The sequence below is a fragment of the Lygodium microphyllum genome, chromosome 18 (genome assembly GCF_053477565.2).
Source record: "Lygodium microphyllum isolate KBCC chromosome 18, Lygodium_microphyllum_v1.1.10, whole genome shotgun sequence".
Lineage (NCBI taxonomy): Eukaryota > Viridiplantae > Streptophyta > Polypodiopsida > Schizaeales > Lygodiaceae > Lygodium > Lygodium microphyllum.
In genome coordinates this window covers 54,827,091-54,842,229 of record NC_141152.1, presented here as the reverse complement: position 1 = coordinate 54,842,229, position 15,139 = coordinate 54,827,091, and the positions used below count along the sequence as shown (strand labels likewise).

The window sequence follows — 15,139 nt, the reverse complement described above, 5'->3', positions numbered from 1 at the left end:
GATGGCCCCCAAGCGAAGGATGTCACGTGCGGATAGCATCCCATAACCAACAATGAAGCTTCAAAAAAATGCATCACTGTCAATCCAAATTGCGGTACTGGTCATAAGTAATGTATTTCCAAATTGATAGATGCTTGTTTTGATTCTCGTATGAGATACATTAGGCCAAATACTATGATGCACGAGTATAGGTCATCGGAAGGGATAACTTTTAGCTCACGTATTCAAAATATCGAGCTTGCAAAGTGCATGTATTAAGGAAAGTTAATTGCACCTAGTTGCATATGGCTTGTTTGTTGATAGAGCAATTACAAGGAGGAATCGGTCAAGGGTTATGAATGGCATAATCATGACATTAAAAATTATGCATACAAGTGTTAAGTAAATTTTACATAGAATCGCTCTTTGATCCCAAGGGGAAGAACATATATGCAATGGTAATGTTATCGTGACTATTCTTGCAATAGTCTCGCTATGCTTCCTCTAACACCTTTAGAGCTTGTATGCTCAAGCTATTAAGGAATATTGTTTCACAAAGTTTCTCGACAACTTTGGAGCTTGTATGCTCAAGTTATCAAAGATATTGTTTCCAAAAGACTTAGGAAACTTTTTAAAATAACATTTTTCATATGAGTAAAGTTGATGAAGGGAGCACATTTAAATCCTAATCTTTGAGATATTTCCAACAATATGCTCCATGAGAGGGTTTTGACAAAATCTTCATAAGCCTCACAATGCTCCCTACCCTTTTAAATGAACCTTCCAAAACCTTCCTCACCCCATCCATATAGAAAATCAGCCACACTCATAGCAAAAATCGTGAATGACAAGATTTCTACTTAACATTGCAAATGCAATATGTCATCTAAGCATAAAGCCATCTTTAGTTGCCTATGCCAAACCTTCTTAATCCTTTGCAAAATCATTCTAATCATTAGCTTGTAAATGTTGGGATAAAGGGCAATGCCGGTGTCCACCCGTAGGACCAGGTTGTACATAGTACATATACCTATCTAGAACATTATTGAGGTACACTCTTCTGTACCACAAATCGTGTGTCTCTATCTCTTCTCTCTCTCAACCTGCATCTCTACACAGAAGCTCCATTGCAGCTAACTCAATAAAGTGGTATCAAAGCTTGGTTCTCAGGCAATCAGGAGCTTGGCATTTCTTCAAGTGTAAAAGCTTGAAGTTGAAGAAGAGTTCACCGTGAAGAGTCTGTAGGTAGGACAACAAGGTTTGAAGCTTCTTCTTGAAGCTTGAAGCTTCCCTCTTCATTTGAGCTTGTTGGCAGCCATCATTGGCCACTTGGGGACCCTCCCCATCATCTCCAACACTTGGACCACCATTCCAATATCTTCAAGGATGAAGGCATAGGGCTAAAGGCATCATCAGCATGGGTATGTAGATCTCGGGTAAGTTACTCATGAATATATGTGTGCATCACGTGGGTTCAAAATAGGGTATTTTAAAAATACCACTTTTATATATTTTTTACTTACAAAAGGATGTAATATAAAGGGGTTATTTATAGATTGAATAGAAAAGGGTTATGTTTTATTTAGGAAAAACTCACAGATAAGGATATTTATAAATAGGCCTTGAACGCACGTGATGTAGAGGATATACATATAGTAACTTCCTCGAGATGTAGATCTGGTTCTCAACATGCTCAAGACCTACAACAAAGCTGCTCCTCTTCATTTGGCATCATGGTTGTGCTCCAGACTTTACATCTAATGCTTAGCATTGAGCATTGAAGTGTGGTATTACAATTGGTGTTGATATACATTTAGTTTCAAGTCTGAAATACACAGTATTTAGATTTGTAATAAACAAGGCAGCAACTATTTCTTGAGTGAATAATGCTTATGATTATATGATGACTATCTGATGCCCATTTGGTGCTACATAACTTGGAGATGTTATGTCCATGATTAGAGATCATTTTGGGGTGATTAGAGTTATCATTTTGCTTGGTTTTGACAGAGATTTGGCTTTTGGTAAGCATTTTGCCATGGCATATGTACGTGCCTTTGGTGCTTGATGTATGGGCAAGAAGAAAGACGATGGGAAGGCAAGAGCCCTTGTATGCACTCTATTGGATGCACGTAAGAGAACTACACTTTTAGACAGTAGTCGAGTATACCTCAAGGGAATAGATTTTTATGTAAATGAGGATCGCACCTCCATGCAATAGGAGGAATGTTGGAAGCAATACAACAAACAAAAGAAATCTAGTGATAACACTTCAAACGATGCATAGGGATGCACAACCTATGGGAGCCGCACGCTTGTGAAGGTGTTGTTTTGGAATTGCAGAGGGTTTCCATGGCATAGGGATGCGCGACCTATGGGAATTGCATGCTTGTGAAGGTGTTGTTTTGGAATTGCAGAGGGTTTCCAAGGATGGCATAAAGGTGAAAGCATTAATGCTATGGTTGGTGATGCTGACATTGTGTTCCTCGCCCAGACATGGGAGCGGGAGACATGTAGAATTTCAGATATCCCAGGGTACATAATTCATAGTGCATATCAATCACATGTAGGAAAAAGAGGGAAAGGAGGAGTTGGATGCATATACTAATGTCATTTGGAAGGAATGATTGATGTATGTAAAGTAGACCGACATAAGCGATACATATGGATTATACTCAAGCGCACTACACCGATGTACATTGCGTGATATTACATTCCACATAAGGAGTCCCCCTTCTATGCACGACATGAAGTGGATTCGCAAGAACCTTTTGAAGATTTGAGTACGGATGCATGCACATATATGCAACAAGGACATGTGATTATCTTAGATGCACATTGGTGTAGACAATCTGAGGATACATACATTAATGCTCATGGACGTGCTTTGATGGATATGGTTAATAGTTTGCATATGCTGATATTGAATGATATGAAACTGAAGGATACACATGCTACTCAGCTAGTGGAGGTTCCAATGTGGTAGACTATGCAATGGCACACATGAATGATTTATGCATGATCAAAGAGTTCTGGCTAGGTGAAAAACATCCAGGAACAAATCATATAGCTTTGGGCTTGACACTTGATGTTTGCCACCATGTAGGACATGCAGGGACACAGTAGGTACTGGTGCATTTTGTATTGATGTAGACAAGAAACAAGCATATGATGGTCACCTGGATAGTCTTATGAGCAATCTTACTAAGAGCACATGGGCTGATCTGGGAGATGCAATGTTAAATCCGGCTATAGAGGTTTTTGGGAAACCAAAGAGCAGTCACAAAAATGTCAAAGGATTTCCATGCAAGAAATGGTTTGATGATGAATGTAAGGCTGCACGTAGAAAGCTGAAAATCCTTCCTAAGGGACAAGACGAAGTGAGGTAGAAAAATGATATAATGCTCTCATGCATAAAACATGACAAAGATATGTAGTGGCTAAAGAAAGTGAAGATGCTAGGGAGTTTAAGAAATGTCCAAGGCAAGCATGGAGAAAATTGCAAACCAAACGGTCAAATGTTATGGGGAATTTTACAGATGCTGACATACTATCATATGTTACAGAACTTTACATGCATAAAGGGGTACAGCCCATCAAATGTGATGTACATATGCAGCCACTTAGTGCTCTGTTCACTTTAGAAACATTGGAGGCAGCCCTCAACAAGATGGCTAATGGAAAAGCATGTGATATTTTGCAGAATGTGGAGAAGTTGAAATGGACAACAAAGGAAACGAGACTGTTTATGTTGCATGTGATACATCATGCTTTTGCATATGGTTTTCCCCAAGAATGGTAGGAGAATTGGATACAACAGTTGTATAAGGGAGGAGATCGCAATTTTCTCACAAACTACCGCACGATTATGGTCAGCTCAACCATGCCAAAGCTATTCAGCACTATCCTGGAAATACAATTGAGTAAATGGGCAGAAAGTAATAACAAACAAGTTTTTGGATAAGCAGGTTTTCGCCCTGGTCATAACACCATAGACCATTTGGTTACTTTGCATGTGCTTATGGATGAGAGTCGACTTGAGGGAGCAACCTTGTATTGTTGTTTTGAGGATTTTAAGAAGGCTTTTGACACCGTACCAAGGGTTGGCTTATGGCAACAAATGCAAGAATTAGGGGTCCCAAATGATCTATGCATGGGAATTTACAGGATATATCAATGAGTGGTGTGCTGCCTCAGAGGTCGCAACGGGCTGTCACAAGCATTAGGGGTCCCAAATGATCTATGCATGGGAATTTACAAGATATATCAATGAGTGGTGTGCTGCCTCAGAGGTCGCAACGGGCTGTCACAAGCATTTGAGAGTAACATGGGAGTCAAACAAGGTTTCCTGCTCTCCCCTACATTGTTTGGTTTATGCATTGATAAGCTAGAGGAAATACTTCTCATGGCTATGAATGAAGAGGAAGCCAAAAGCCCACATATTGGTATGTTCGCCATCTTGTACCTGCTTTATGCAAATGATGTATTCTTTACATATACTGGGAAACGTATGCAGCAGTTCATGGGGATTCTTGAACAGTTTTGTCAAGATAGTGGTTTGACGGTGAATGTATCAAAAACAAAGCTAACGGCTGTGCACACCAAGCGATCAAAGACCCCACCAAAAGTACATTATGCGGACAATCTATAGAGATAGTGTCTACTTTCAAATACTTGGGGATTGAGATATCTACAGAGACCACACATGGCATACATGTGTGGAGCAACGATTAGCAGCAGCAGGGAAAAGCAAGTATTATCACTTTGAAAATGACTGCATCCGTACAGATACTAAATGCTGAAAAATACGTTGTATGACTTTTGATGCATATGTTCTACATACGGTATTATATGGAGTGGAAGTGTAGGAGGGGAGCATCTCCTCATTTGCATGGAACGACATTGAGAAGCTACAAAAAGCTTTTATTTGTAGACATTTGGGCATCAAAAGCACCACACCATATGTAGTTATCCTTTTGGAAATTGGCCATCGGCCAATTGAAGTACATGCTATGATCCAAGTACTGAGATATGCCACCCGAGTACGTCAAATGGATGACAGTAGGCTCCCCAACATGCCTACAGAAAACATGGAAAAGTAAAGTGCTTTCAACAGAATGGGTGTTGGATATGCGAAACTGGTTTAAAGGGTGGGGAGTGAATAGATATCTAGATATAGCATCCAAAGATTATCAAGCAAAACATCAAAGCAAGGGAGCAAATGGCAAACTTGCTTATTACAGTATGCATATTATCCTTCATGTTGGGAATCCTACATGCAGGCAAAGGCACACACACAGCCATACATAGCCAACCCGCTCTTAGTGGTATTTAGATGGAGTATTGCACGACTTCAAACTCGATCACACACTTTATTAATCGAGATAGGTACATGGAGTGGACAAGCAAGAGAGACGAGGTTACGCAAGTTGTGTGGACTACAAAGTGTAGAGTCAGAGGAGCACATGATTATGACATGCCCAGCATTTGCACACATACGAGCTGACTTTGATATCCCTTTACAAGAGCCACTTCACCAATTTTTGACCACTACTCCTATATCAAAGTTAGGGGCTCTCATCACCCGCATGTTACACTTTCGGGAGAACCACGCTGCATAGATCATTCTTTCACCGTAGCTACCCTTTCCTACCATGGGGGAGGAGAATCATTGTATATTTGGAGAGGTCCCATGGGTCATAATTTGGCCTTCTGTGGATGATAATGAACTTCTCTCTCTCTCTCTCTCTCTCTCTCTCTCTCTCTCTCTCTCTCTCTCATTACTTGGACTCTTTTCAACTCTTTATGGACTCTTTTCAACCCTAAAGAGTGGGACAAATTAATAACCACATATCTCATTGTATAACCTTGGAAATCTATAGCTTGTTGCATGCTCTTGGTTGTGTCTTATTTCGAATTGTGTTTGAATGCTTCAATAGGCTAATTGAACTACAAGCTATTTGTTCAATACCCTTGCACTGTATTGTGACACAAAGCTTCAAAAAAATCTAGACAAAACTAATTAGCATTGTGTTGCTATAGATTTTACTCTTGAACAACTCTATGCAGACTTGTCTCTACAACAAACATCCTACTTGAGTGCACCTTTGAGCAAGAATATCAAAACTATTTCGTCACGTGTGCATCCTAGGTGATAAGCACAATAGCTCATTTGCCTTCAGAAGCAAGAAAAAAAAAACATGAGCCCTAATACAAAGAACACGCTTGCAATACACTTGACATGCTCTGAGAATCATATTAAAAATGTTGACCTGGACCAAAGAACACATAACATACATACTTATGTAGCTTATGCTAAACTGCATGTAAAAGGGGGCTTGCATATAAGGGGCCTTGTAAATGGTTTTTTTCAATTGAGTAATCCTACATGAGCATATCAAGACACATGACTTTAGAAAATTCTTGAATCACCTAGAATATCTTCAAAAGAAAATATCATTTCACTAGTGCCAAAAAATATAAGCAATCAAACTTGAGATGTAGAAATGAAATCACACCTAGACAACCAAAGTACATGATAGATTTTATGCTTGTATAGTACAAAAGTCCCTTATTCACTTGGCAAGAATACACGTGATGGCACTAGGCAGTGAGATGCAACTTCATAAGCATGCTTTCATAGCAATTACTATCAAGTAAATCTCAAACAAGAATGCTTGGAGATCACTTCATGTTTCTTTTTCCAAGTTCCAACCTTGCAGTGTGTAATTAAGCTTGTTACAAACCCAAGCAACAAGTCCTTGGTCTTCTTAAAATCTCAACACAATTCATGATCCGACTTTTGTTGAGCTAAAATTTCATTGCCCACATATTAGCTCTTTAAAACAACCTCAAAACGGGAAAATACAAAAAGTTTCATTAAACCGGAGCAGTTTTATACGCAAAACCCTAATTTTGCAGGATCCTTCCACATCTATAAAGACATGCTACCTACTACTCAGTCTTATCCTTCCATGTCTATAAAGACAAGCTGCCTGCCATTTAGTTCCAACCTTGCAATGTGTAATTAAGCTTGTTATAGACCCAAGCAACAAGTCCTTGGTCTCTTTGAAATCTTAGCACAATTCATGGTCTAACTTTTGTTGAGCTAAAAATTCATTACGCACTGATTAGCTCTTTAAAACAACCTCGAAATGAGAAATTACGAAAAGTTTCATTAATCGAGGAGTGGTTCTAGAGAGTTTTTGTCCCATACACAAAACCCTAACTGTCTACCATTCAATCTTATCCTACTGTGCAGCTTTTTCACATTCACATGCACATTTCAATCGTCAGCCCATCAACCATTTGATGTCCAGCCATTATCAACTGCATCCCTTCACCTTCTAGCCCAAGACGACTTGATTTCAACCACCGCCCTGCTATTCTGGAGGCTCGCACCGCTACATTTGATGCTCCACTGAATGTGCCAGATGTGCATGTCATTTTAGTACCTGATTACCCCATGTTTACAGCCTTTGTAGCCAAGCAAGAGGGTGCTACACCTCTCCAACCTCCCAAGAAAACTTCATGATAGTTTGTTGCCCCAAATCTACCCATTCCAGCTGCCATCCTAATCAACCAAGTGTTAGAACTGTTGTGTTTTTGTTGCAACCCAGTTATACAACTGCTACCCTATTTGCGGAAGTATCCATCATAACTAATACACTCTTACAAGCTAACATTTTACCACTTACCCCTCTTTTGACTAATGGTTCAACACTCCAGATCCATCTCCAATGGATGACATGCATCGACACCTCGCTCAAACCACTCCCACAAGAGCCCTTGGCTATTAGATAGCTCTACCCTTGAGCATTCTATACTTCTCTCATTCATTTACAACACTAATTCATTGCTTCGGAGTTCTCTTTCTTCTTTGTTTATGTTTGTATTTTTGTGTTTTTACATTTTGCATTTAAGGTCTATGTTTATTATGCATTCTATACATTCTCTCATTCATTTACAGCACTAATTCATTCACTTCAGAGTTCTCTTTTTTCTTTGTTTATGTTTGTGTTTTTGTGTTTTTGCATTTTGCGTTTAAGGTTTATGTTATTGTGTTTTAGTCATGTTTGAGTTATTGTGTTATTGTTTAAGTTACTGTGTTTTAGTCGTGTTCATACATTCTGTGTTTTCTATGTGCAAACCCTAGAATATCACCACATGCTATCAAAGCCAATGCTCTTTTAAAGAAAATCTTACAAATACTATGGACGCTTGGTTTATTAGAGGCCTTGAAGAGGCATTATGGACTTCACGAGGAAGATGACACCCCACCTTCATCTTCACCCTTTTCTATTCTTATTCCAGATTTCAATCACTTGATTGAGGAGTTTGAAGGGTACTTAGGCATCGCGTATAGTCAAGTTTACACCCCTTCTACTAGGTTTGCTACTGTATCCAGACCTGTTGGTGAGACTAATCCCCTCTCTGATTATAGTGCACATATGAACATTTGCGGTCGTATGAATCAAAACCCTCTCCTATTTCTCCTTTTGGTATGCAAGATCTAGAAGACTCTCATTATGTAAACCTCAAAAGAGGAGGCTCTTGATGTAGACATCATCATGTCTACATCTTTTGTTTCATTTGAGCATGTAAACCACTCTTCTCAAATCCCTCCCATCTCACCATCTTCCGATCCATACCTCGATTTCCTCTCTTCTTCATTCTAAAACCTTGTATTGCACTCCACTTTTGCATCCAACACCCTAGGAGTTGGATCCCCATCTCCCCTCCTTGCACATTCTCTTTCTCCACACCATATTCTACATACCTGCACTTCACTACCCCTTTGTGCCATGTACCATGGCACATCGTCAGGAGAAATGCCACCCTTCAACACTGTGTCTTCCACATACCCACAAGTGAGCACTTCTTTTCACCTTGGGATAGCTATAATGGGCATCCCCCTCATTACCCTTGACTCACCTCACCAATTCATCGACCTTCCAGACGCAAGGAATTCTATCCTTTGCTTATGGTGTGCCATCACACACTCCATAGGTCATTCCTACGTAAGGATTTCCATCCTCTGCCACATGTCCCTCTCTCTCCTCCATGGGCTACTCATACGATCACCATGCCCATACCCAATCAATCCATGTCCACATTTGGATCCACTATGCATACTTCCCGCATACATTGTGGACACTCTAGGATAAGTTTCCAAGTGTACTCCACTCTCCCACCTACATACCCTATCCCCCCTATCCACATTATCCTTCCTACAGCACTACCATCATGCTCCTCACACAATCACCCATATCCCGTGGTTGCTTCTATCATTCTATGCCAAAAGCCATGTAGCTTCTTAAATCCTTCTCATGTGGAGAGAAGTCAATCGAGTCTTCAGTTTGTTTTGGGTGGAATAGTACCTAGAACAATCACCCTTATCCCTTGGTTGCACCTGTTATTCTATGCCAAAACGCATGTAGCTTCATAAATCCTTCTCAAGTGGAGAGGAAGTCAATGGAATCGTTAGTTTGCTCCAACAAGCTTCAAGTCTTCTTCCTTGGCCTAAAATTGTGACCTTGCCACACACATATCTCAACCTAGCCTAAGAACAATGAACTCTACTATTGCAGTAAAGGAGAAAGCTACAAACCCTGCTGCTGCATATATAAGGACCTTAAAAAGTTCATACACAGAAAGCTCTTTTTCCAAACACCCAACACCACTCTCAAATATACATGCATGTGGCACACAGAGGAAGCTTGGTTTCAGGAAAACAAAGTTAAATACATGAAATGAGCATCTTCCAAAGGAAGCAAGAAGAGCATCCTTATCACAAATACTCTTGGCCATCCAACAAAAGCACACATGGCCTCTATTAGACTGCTGCTAGGTTCCATGTCACCATCATCCAACAAAAGCACAATGGGCCTCCACTAGACTGAAGCAAGGTCCATGTCACCATGTCAGAGCTGAGTATAGGAGATAGATTTTCTTGCCTCTTCCTACTTTAAAAGTGGACTGCCGGATCAATAGAAGTATGTCAAGCAAGTCCAATAGCTCATCCCAGAGCCTGAACCCCAATGAACTAACAATCCATGAGTCTAGATCTAGTCTTTCAAGCTTTTGCTTGGTAAGATAAGCTATATGAGCATCCATTAAATCAACAATTAGAATTTTGCTCCTTGAATCACTTCATCTCAGATCATCCTGCAGACCTTGGAACTACTACTTACATGTAGCAGCTACATATCCTACACAAAAAACATGCATCCAAAGATGCTATCTATGTTGACAAATGAAGCACAACATACAAACATTTCACTCAAGAGTCACGCATACATTCAGAAAAATACATCAGCGGTAGAATCACACTACCAAAACCAGATAACCAATCCAATGGTTTCAGTCAGTAAACCTGACATTGATAATGGAAAACATTTAAATACCTACCATATGGCAGTACAGAACCCTGTGGAACTTTGAACCCTCTTTTGTTCATATCAATCAAGGGTTCTCTTAATCCTCACTATTAAAATCTGAAGAAGGATTCCAGTTTAAATATGAGACTCACGCTTAAGAGCACACCAAAATAGGAGCAACTCAGAGCACAAGATTTAAGAACACACCAAAACGAAAGCCACTCAGTAATCATGTATGTTCTAAAGGTCATAAATTAACAACCTTAATGCCAGTCAACAAATATCCTCCAGTTGCACTCATTTGCATCTTAGGATGTGTCCTTGAGGGGAGCACCTGATATTCTCGTAGCCATGGTTCTACTATCTCTAAGGCCACTGCCATCTTCTTCACCTGTAATTGATGCATGCATTCTGCCAAAGGTTGAAGGTAAGGATGGTATATCACAAATGGTGCAGAGGAACAAAGGAAAGGGACCAACTTCTGAGCTAGATTCCAAGGCTGAATCTCAGGAGCACCTATTAGGAGGCTTGTGAATCCATGTTTAGCCCAAACAGACAAGTCAGTAGATGTAGCATATCTTCCTGGCCTAACAATTGTACTGCCATTTTGAGCAGTGGGCTTTGTCTCATCCTCATTCACGGCCAACATATCCTTGTCACCACAAGCTGTGTTTTCATCTTGGCCAGCACATCCTGGTTCAGTAATGTCTGCAACTTCAGGTACAGAATCAACCTCCTTAATGTTTGGTGTGTTCAATGTAATGTCTCCATGTATGGCGTTACAAACAGTCAAAGACATATCCTTAGATTCAGCATTTTGTGGTGGATCTGGCAAGGTATCTGGGCCACTGTCATGCTTCATTTTTGAGTCCACAGCCTTGGGCGCATCACATCCAAAAGCTTCAGACAGCTGAGAAATTGAAGCTCGAAAGACACTTCTAGCTGTCTCATTGCTAAGGTTAAGGAGACCAACAATGTCCATGGGAGGCGGCTTATCAGAACAGTAAACACTGCATACTGAACCAAAGCCTCCAGTCCGTTCAGCTACAGCTGCTGTTAGGACCCCCCCAACTGCATCCATTACCAACACTTCTGCATGTGCACCGACATTTGCAAACGACAGCATTAACCCTAGCATATCGGACCTCAGAAAACCGATCTTCTGAGGCGATTTCTTGAAGTACGCCTCACAAATGCGCCATGCAGTCGGCCTCCGCAGGACAAAGCTCGGCGCATACTTCTTCTGCTTCTTCCGCCTATATTTCTCCTGCGAGTATGCAGTCTTGCTGTGGAAGGTCTTACTGTTAGCAACGAGGGCGTCGACAATGTCCTTACCAGAGGTGCACTGGCGGCGCATGCTGGCGATGTCATCAGCGGAGAGGGATTGGGCAGTGTTGTCGTCGATCAGGCTGCGATTGTCGCGATCTGTGGTAGGGTCAGGATCAGGATCGTCCGTAGTGGCAGCAATGGAGGACAAATCCTCGTGCGGCTGCGGGGATGCGGACGACGGGAGGATGCGGACAAGGCAGGGGCCCTTGGGGCCACGCTGGAGCTCGAAGACGGAGCCGAAGGGGCTGTTGACGAGGGGGGAGAGGGAGCAAGTGGAGGTGCCGATCTTGATGGTGGCGGAGGGGTGCAGGCGGGCGAAGGAGAGTCGGTCGCCATCATTGAGGTCGATAAGGACGTTGCAGCCCAGCCGCGCAAACTGCTGTTGCTGCCTGCCATGGCTGTCGCAGGACCCTTCTTCCGCCTCTGGTGTACTTACAGTCATCGTCTTAGACAGGAGAAATCACAAGGAAGGGTTTTAGATAGGCTTAATATAGTGTTTACCAAAAACATTATTATTGTTAGGAGAAACCAAAACCTTTAACTCAAAAACTTAGAAAGATCAAACAATATTTATATACTCTTGGAGGGAACTCACATGTAACTGAACAAAGGATGTAGTGGGAACAAGTGAATGTGAAGCAATCAAGAAGAATGGAGAGAATGAAGAATGTGAATGTAAATGAGAACTTGGAGCAAGCTCATGCAAGCAAAGAATCCAAAAATACACTTTAGGGGAAGAGGAAGGAAGAATGCCTAGATGGTGGTGGTAGAAGCAATTCAACTTAGCTACCATTTTAAAACCAGATGTCAAAGGTACAATTGAACAATTCAGTTGAAGACATTAAGCTTTGACTAAAAGCAAATCCAGGAGTGGTCTCTGAGTTATTGGCAAGCACCTATGCAAAAATATGCAAGCATGAAGGTATGTTCAAGAATATCACATTAGGCTATGACAAAGTCTATGCCAATGTAATCAAATTTTAGTCCAAAGTTATCTTGGTGTTTTTTAGTAGTAAGCTGCCTAAACCAATGGAAGCAGCAACCCGATTCAATGTGATATTCAAAGGTACCAAAGTGGTGGATCACATTTTCTATGTGAAAGGGGATTCTTTGAGGTAGTGTTCATTAAGGAGGCAATGTAGAAAGTTCTAGCCTAGGGGGTGTGTTTCTAGGGACTGGATTTGGTATACATGGTGATGTGGTAGCCATCAAGATGATGGAGAGAGACTACATCAAGGAGTGCTCATATTTATGCAACATGCTTCCAAACATTGCCAAGGGTTTGGGGAGGCCATTATACATACCACCCTTGGATAGCCCCTTCAAGAATAGAATTTTTCTCTTGTGGGATACAAGAGAGTAGTAGCCTCAATAACTAGGCATTACTATTGCATATGTCAGAGAGCTTAGGTTTAAGCTCATTTGGAGCAAAATTGTGGATGCTTACTACGATTGTGGTCTTCATGGGTAATACTATAGGGAGTGTCAAGCATCCAAGGATGACAATGATGAACATCAACAAAATGCCTCTAGAGGGAAAGCATCTATTAGAGGGAAAGCAAACGCTTTCATGAACATCAACAAAGTGCCTCTAGAACAACTAGATTAGGAATATTTGAGTATTGATGCAAAAGCTCAAATGGCTATCTATGAGCTACAATAAAGGATTTGGGATGCATGAAATCAAGTACTAGGATTGGTTTGTTGCATGATGGTGAGAAGAAGGAAAATGAAGATAGTATGTGGACCAACAAATGGTGCAACATGCATGAAGGCATGTAAAAGGCAGTCAATGGACAACTACCTTATATTAGCTTCATTTAATGTAAAAGGAATTAATGGTGAGATGAAGAGAAGCATATTTTGGAAATCGGTGTGGATGGGAACCTTTGATGTGATTCCCATACAAGAGCATGAGCTATATATTTAGAGTGGGACAATTTATTCACATGGGGAATGACTTTATTTCTTTGCTAAAGTGTGTGTTTACCTAATGTTTACTGCAGCACAGAGGAGCAAGAAATGGAAAAAAGGAAATAGCAAAAGGCACAGGACAAAAGGAAGAAAAAGGCACCTTAACCGGTAACCAGACCCTGAAAAAATTAAAAGCACAGGCACGACCCTCAGGAAGTCTTAGAGTCGCCCAAGGAAAGTAAAAGAGTAAAAAGCGCACCATTAAGTGTGAAAGCGCTCCCGAATCCTTGTAAAAGAGCACCAGGCTCACTCCTGTGCAAATTGTATGCATTAGTTGGGAATAGGATAGACTAGAACGGTGGGAAATGAGAAATGGGCCTAGGCTAATGGCCGGCCATGTAAAAAAGGGGATGACCGCCCATGGAAAGTAGGGCATGTATATAAAGTTCAAAAAGTGAATGAGGAGATCATTCTTGTGTGTGGCCAAAGCTTCTTCTTCTTCTTCTCTTGTTTCTTGCCTTCTTGCTGGTGCTTGAGAGAGGGATTGAGAGAGTGTGACGGAGTGAGGGAGTGATTGTGTGAGAGTGAGGGATCTTGGAGAAGAAGCTCTCCATCTTCTCTCTTCATCTTCCCCTCCTCTCTTCTCTTCTCTTGTCTCGCGCGTGGCTATGGAGGATGAAGCTCATGGGAGAGGGATTGAGGTTGCTTGAGCTTGCCTCAAGGATCGTGGAGCTACCGGTGTGTAAGAAAGAGGAGGGTACTCGATCGAGCATCAAGGTAAGCTCACTACACCCATAAGATAGGCATTGTGCGTCGGCTATGTGAGAGGTAGCCATGGCCACTCAGTTCGAAACACTTGAGCAATAAGTGGTCCGTAGGTCTCAAGGTAGAGCTTGTAGCTCCCCTTCATTTTGGTTCCGTTGTTGCCGGGACCGACGAAATCGAGCCTTGAGCGCCGTGCACATCAAATAGAGCATAGAACTAGGGTTTGCAGCCCGAACCGGTGCTCGAGATAGCTAGGAGATTTAGGAGGTTTTAATCCGTGAAACAAGTAAGTGTTTTGGTTTGTTGGAAGCATTAGTGTAGGACTACCATTCTGCATCTCTGCTTTGCATTTTGGCTGCACTAGATTAAGGATAGATTAGGTTAAGAAAAGAGAAAACAGAAGGTTTTGGCTACTGCTGGAAACATGGAAACAAGGGACCAGATTCAAATTTCTGGGTGCCATCGATTCGTGCTACTCCAGGTGAGTCTAGTGCTTCTTAGTAGTGCCCTAATCATATCTGGAATGTCTCTTGTGATTGTGTATAGCAGGCGTCAAGTGGGATCGAAACGCGTCGAAATCGTGCCTACCGCCAGATGTAGTCGGACCAGGTCTCAGTGATCCGATTCCCAGAATCGAACCACCCGAGTCCTGGAGTCGGACCAGCCTGTCCTACTGCTAGAGTCGGACCAGCCCTGTCCGACTGCAAGAATCGGACCGTCCGACCACTAGAGTCGGACCAGTCCTGTCCGATTCTCAAAATCGGACCATCCTG

At 41.6% G+C, this 15,139-nt stretch overlaps 1 protein-coding gene across 1 annotated transcript; it reads right to left on the bottom strand.

Moving 5' to 3' along the window:
• Nucleotides 1-10,263: 10,263 nt before the first annotated feature.
• LOC148020902 (eukaryotic initiation factor 3 gamma subunit family protein) lies at nucleotides 10,264-12,152 on the bottom strand. Its single transcript, XM_087698711.1, has one exon. The coding sequence runs from the start codon at nucleotides 12,127-12,129 to the stop codon at nucleotides 10,606-10,608; it is 1,524 nt and encodes a 507-aa protein (XP_087554837.1). The 5' UTR covers nucleotides 12,130-12,152; the 3' UTR covers nucleotides 10,264-10,605.
• Between the last annotated feature and the right edge of the window lie 2,987 nt (nucleotides 12,153-15,139).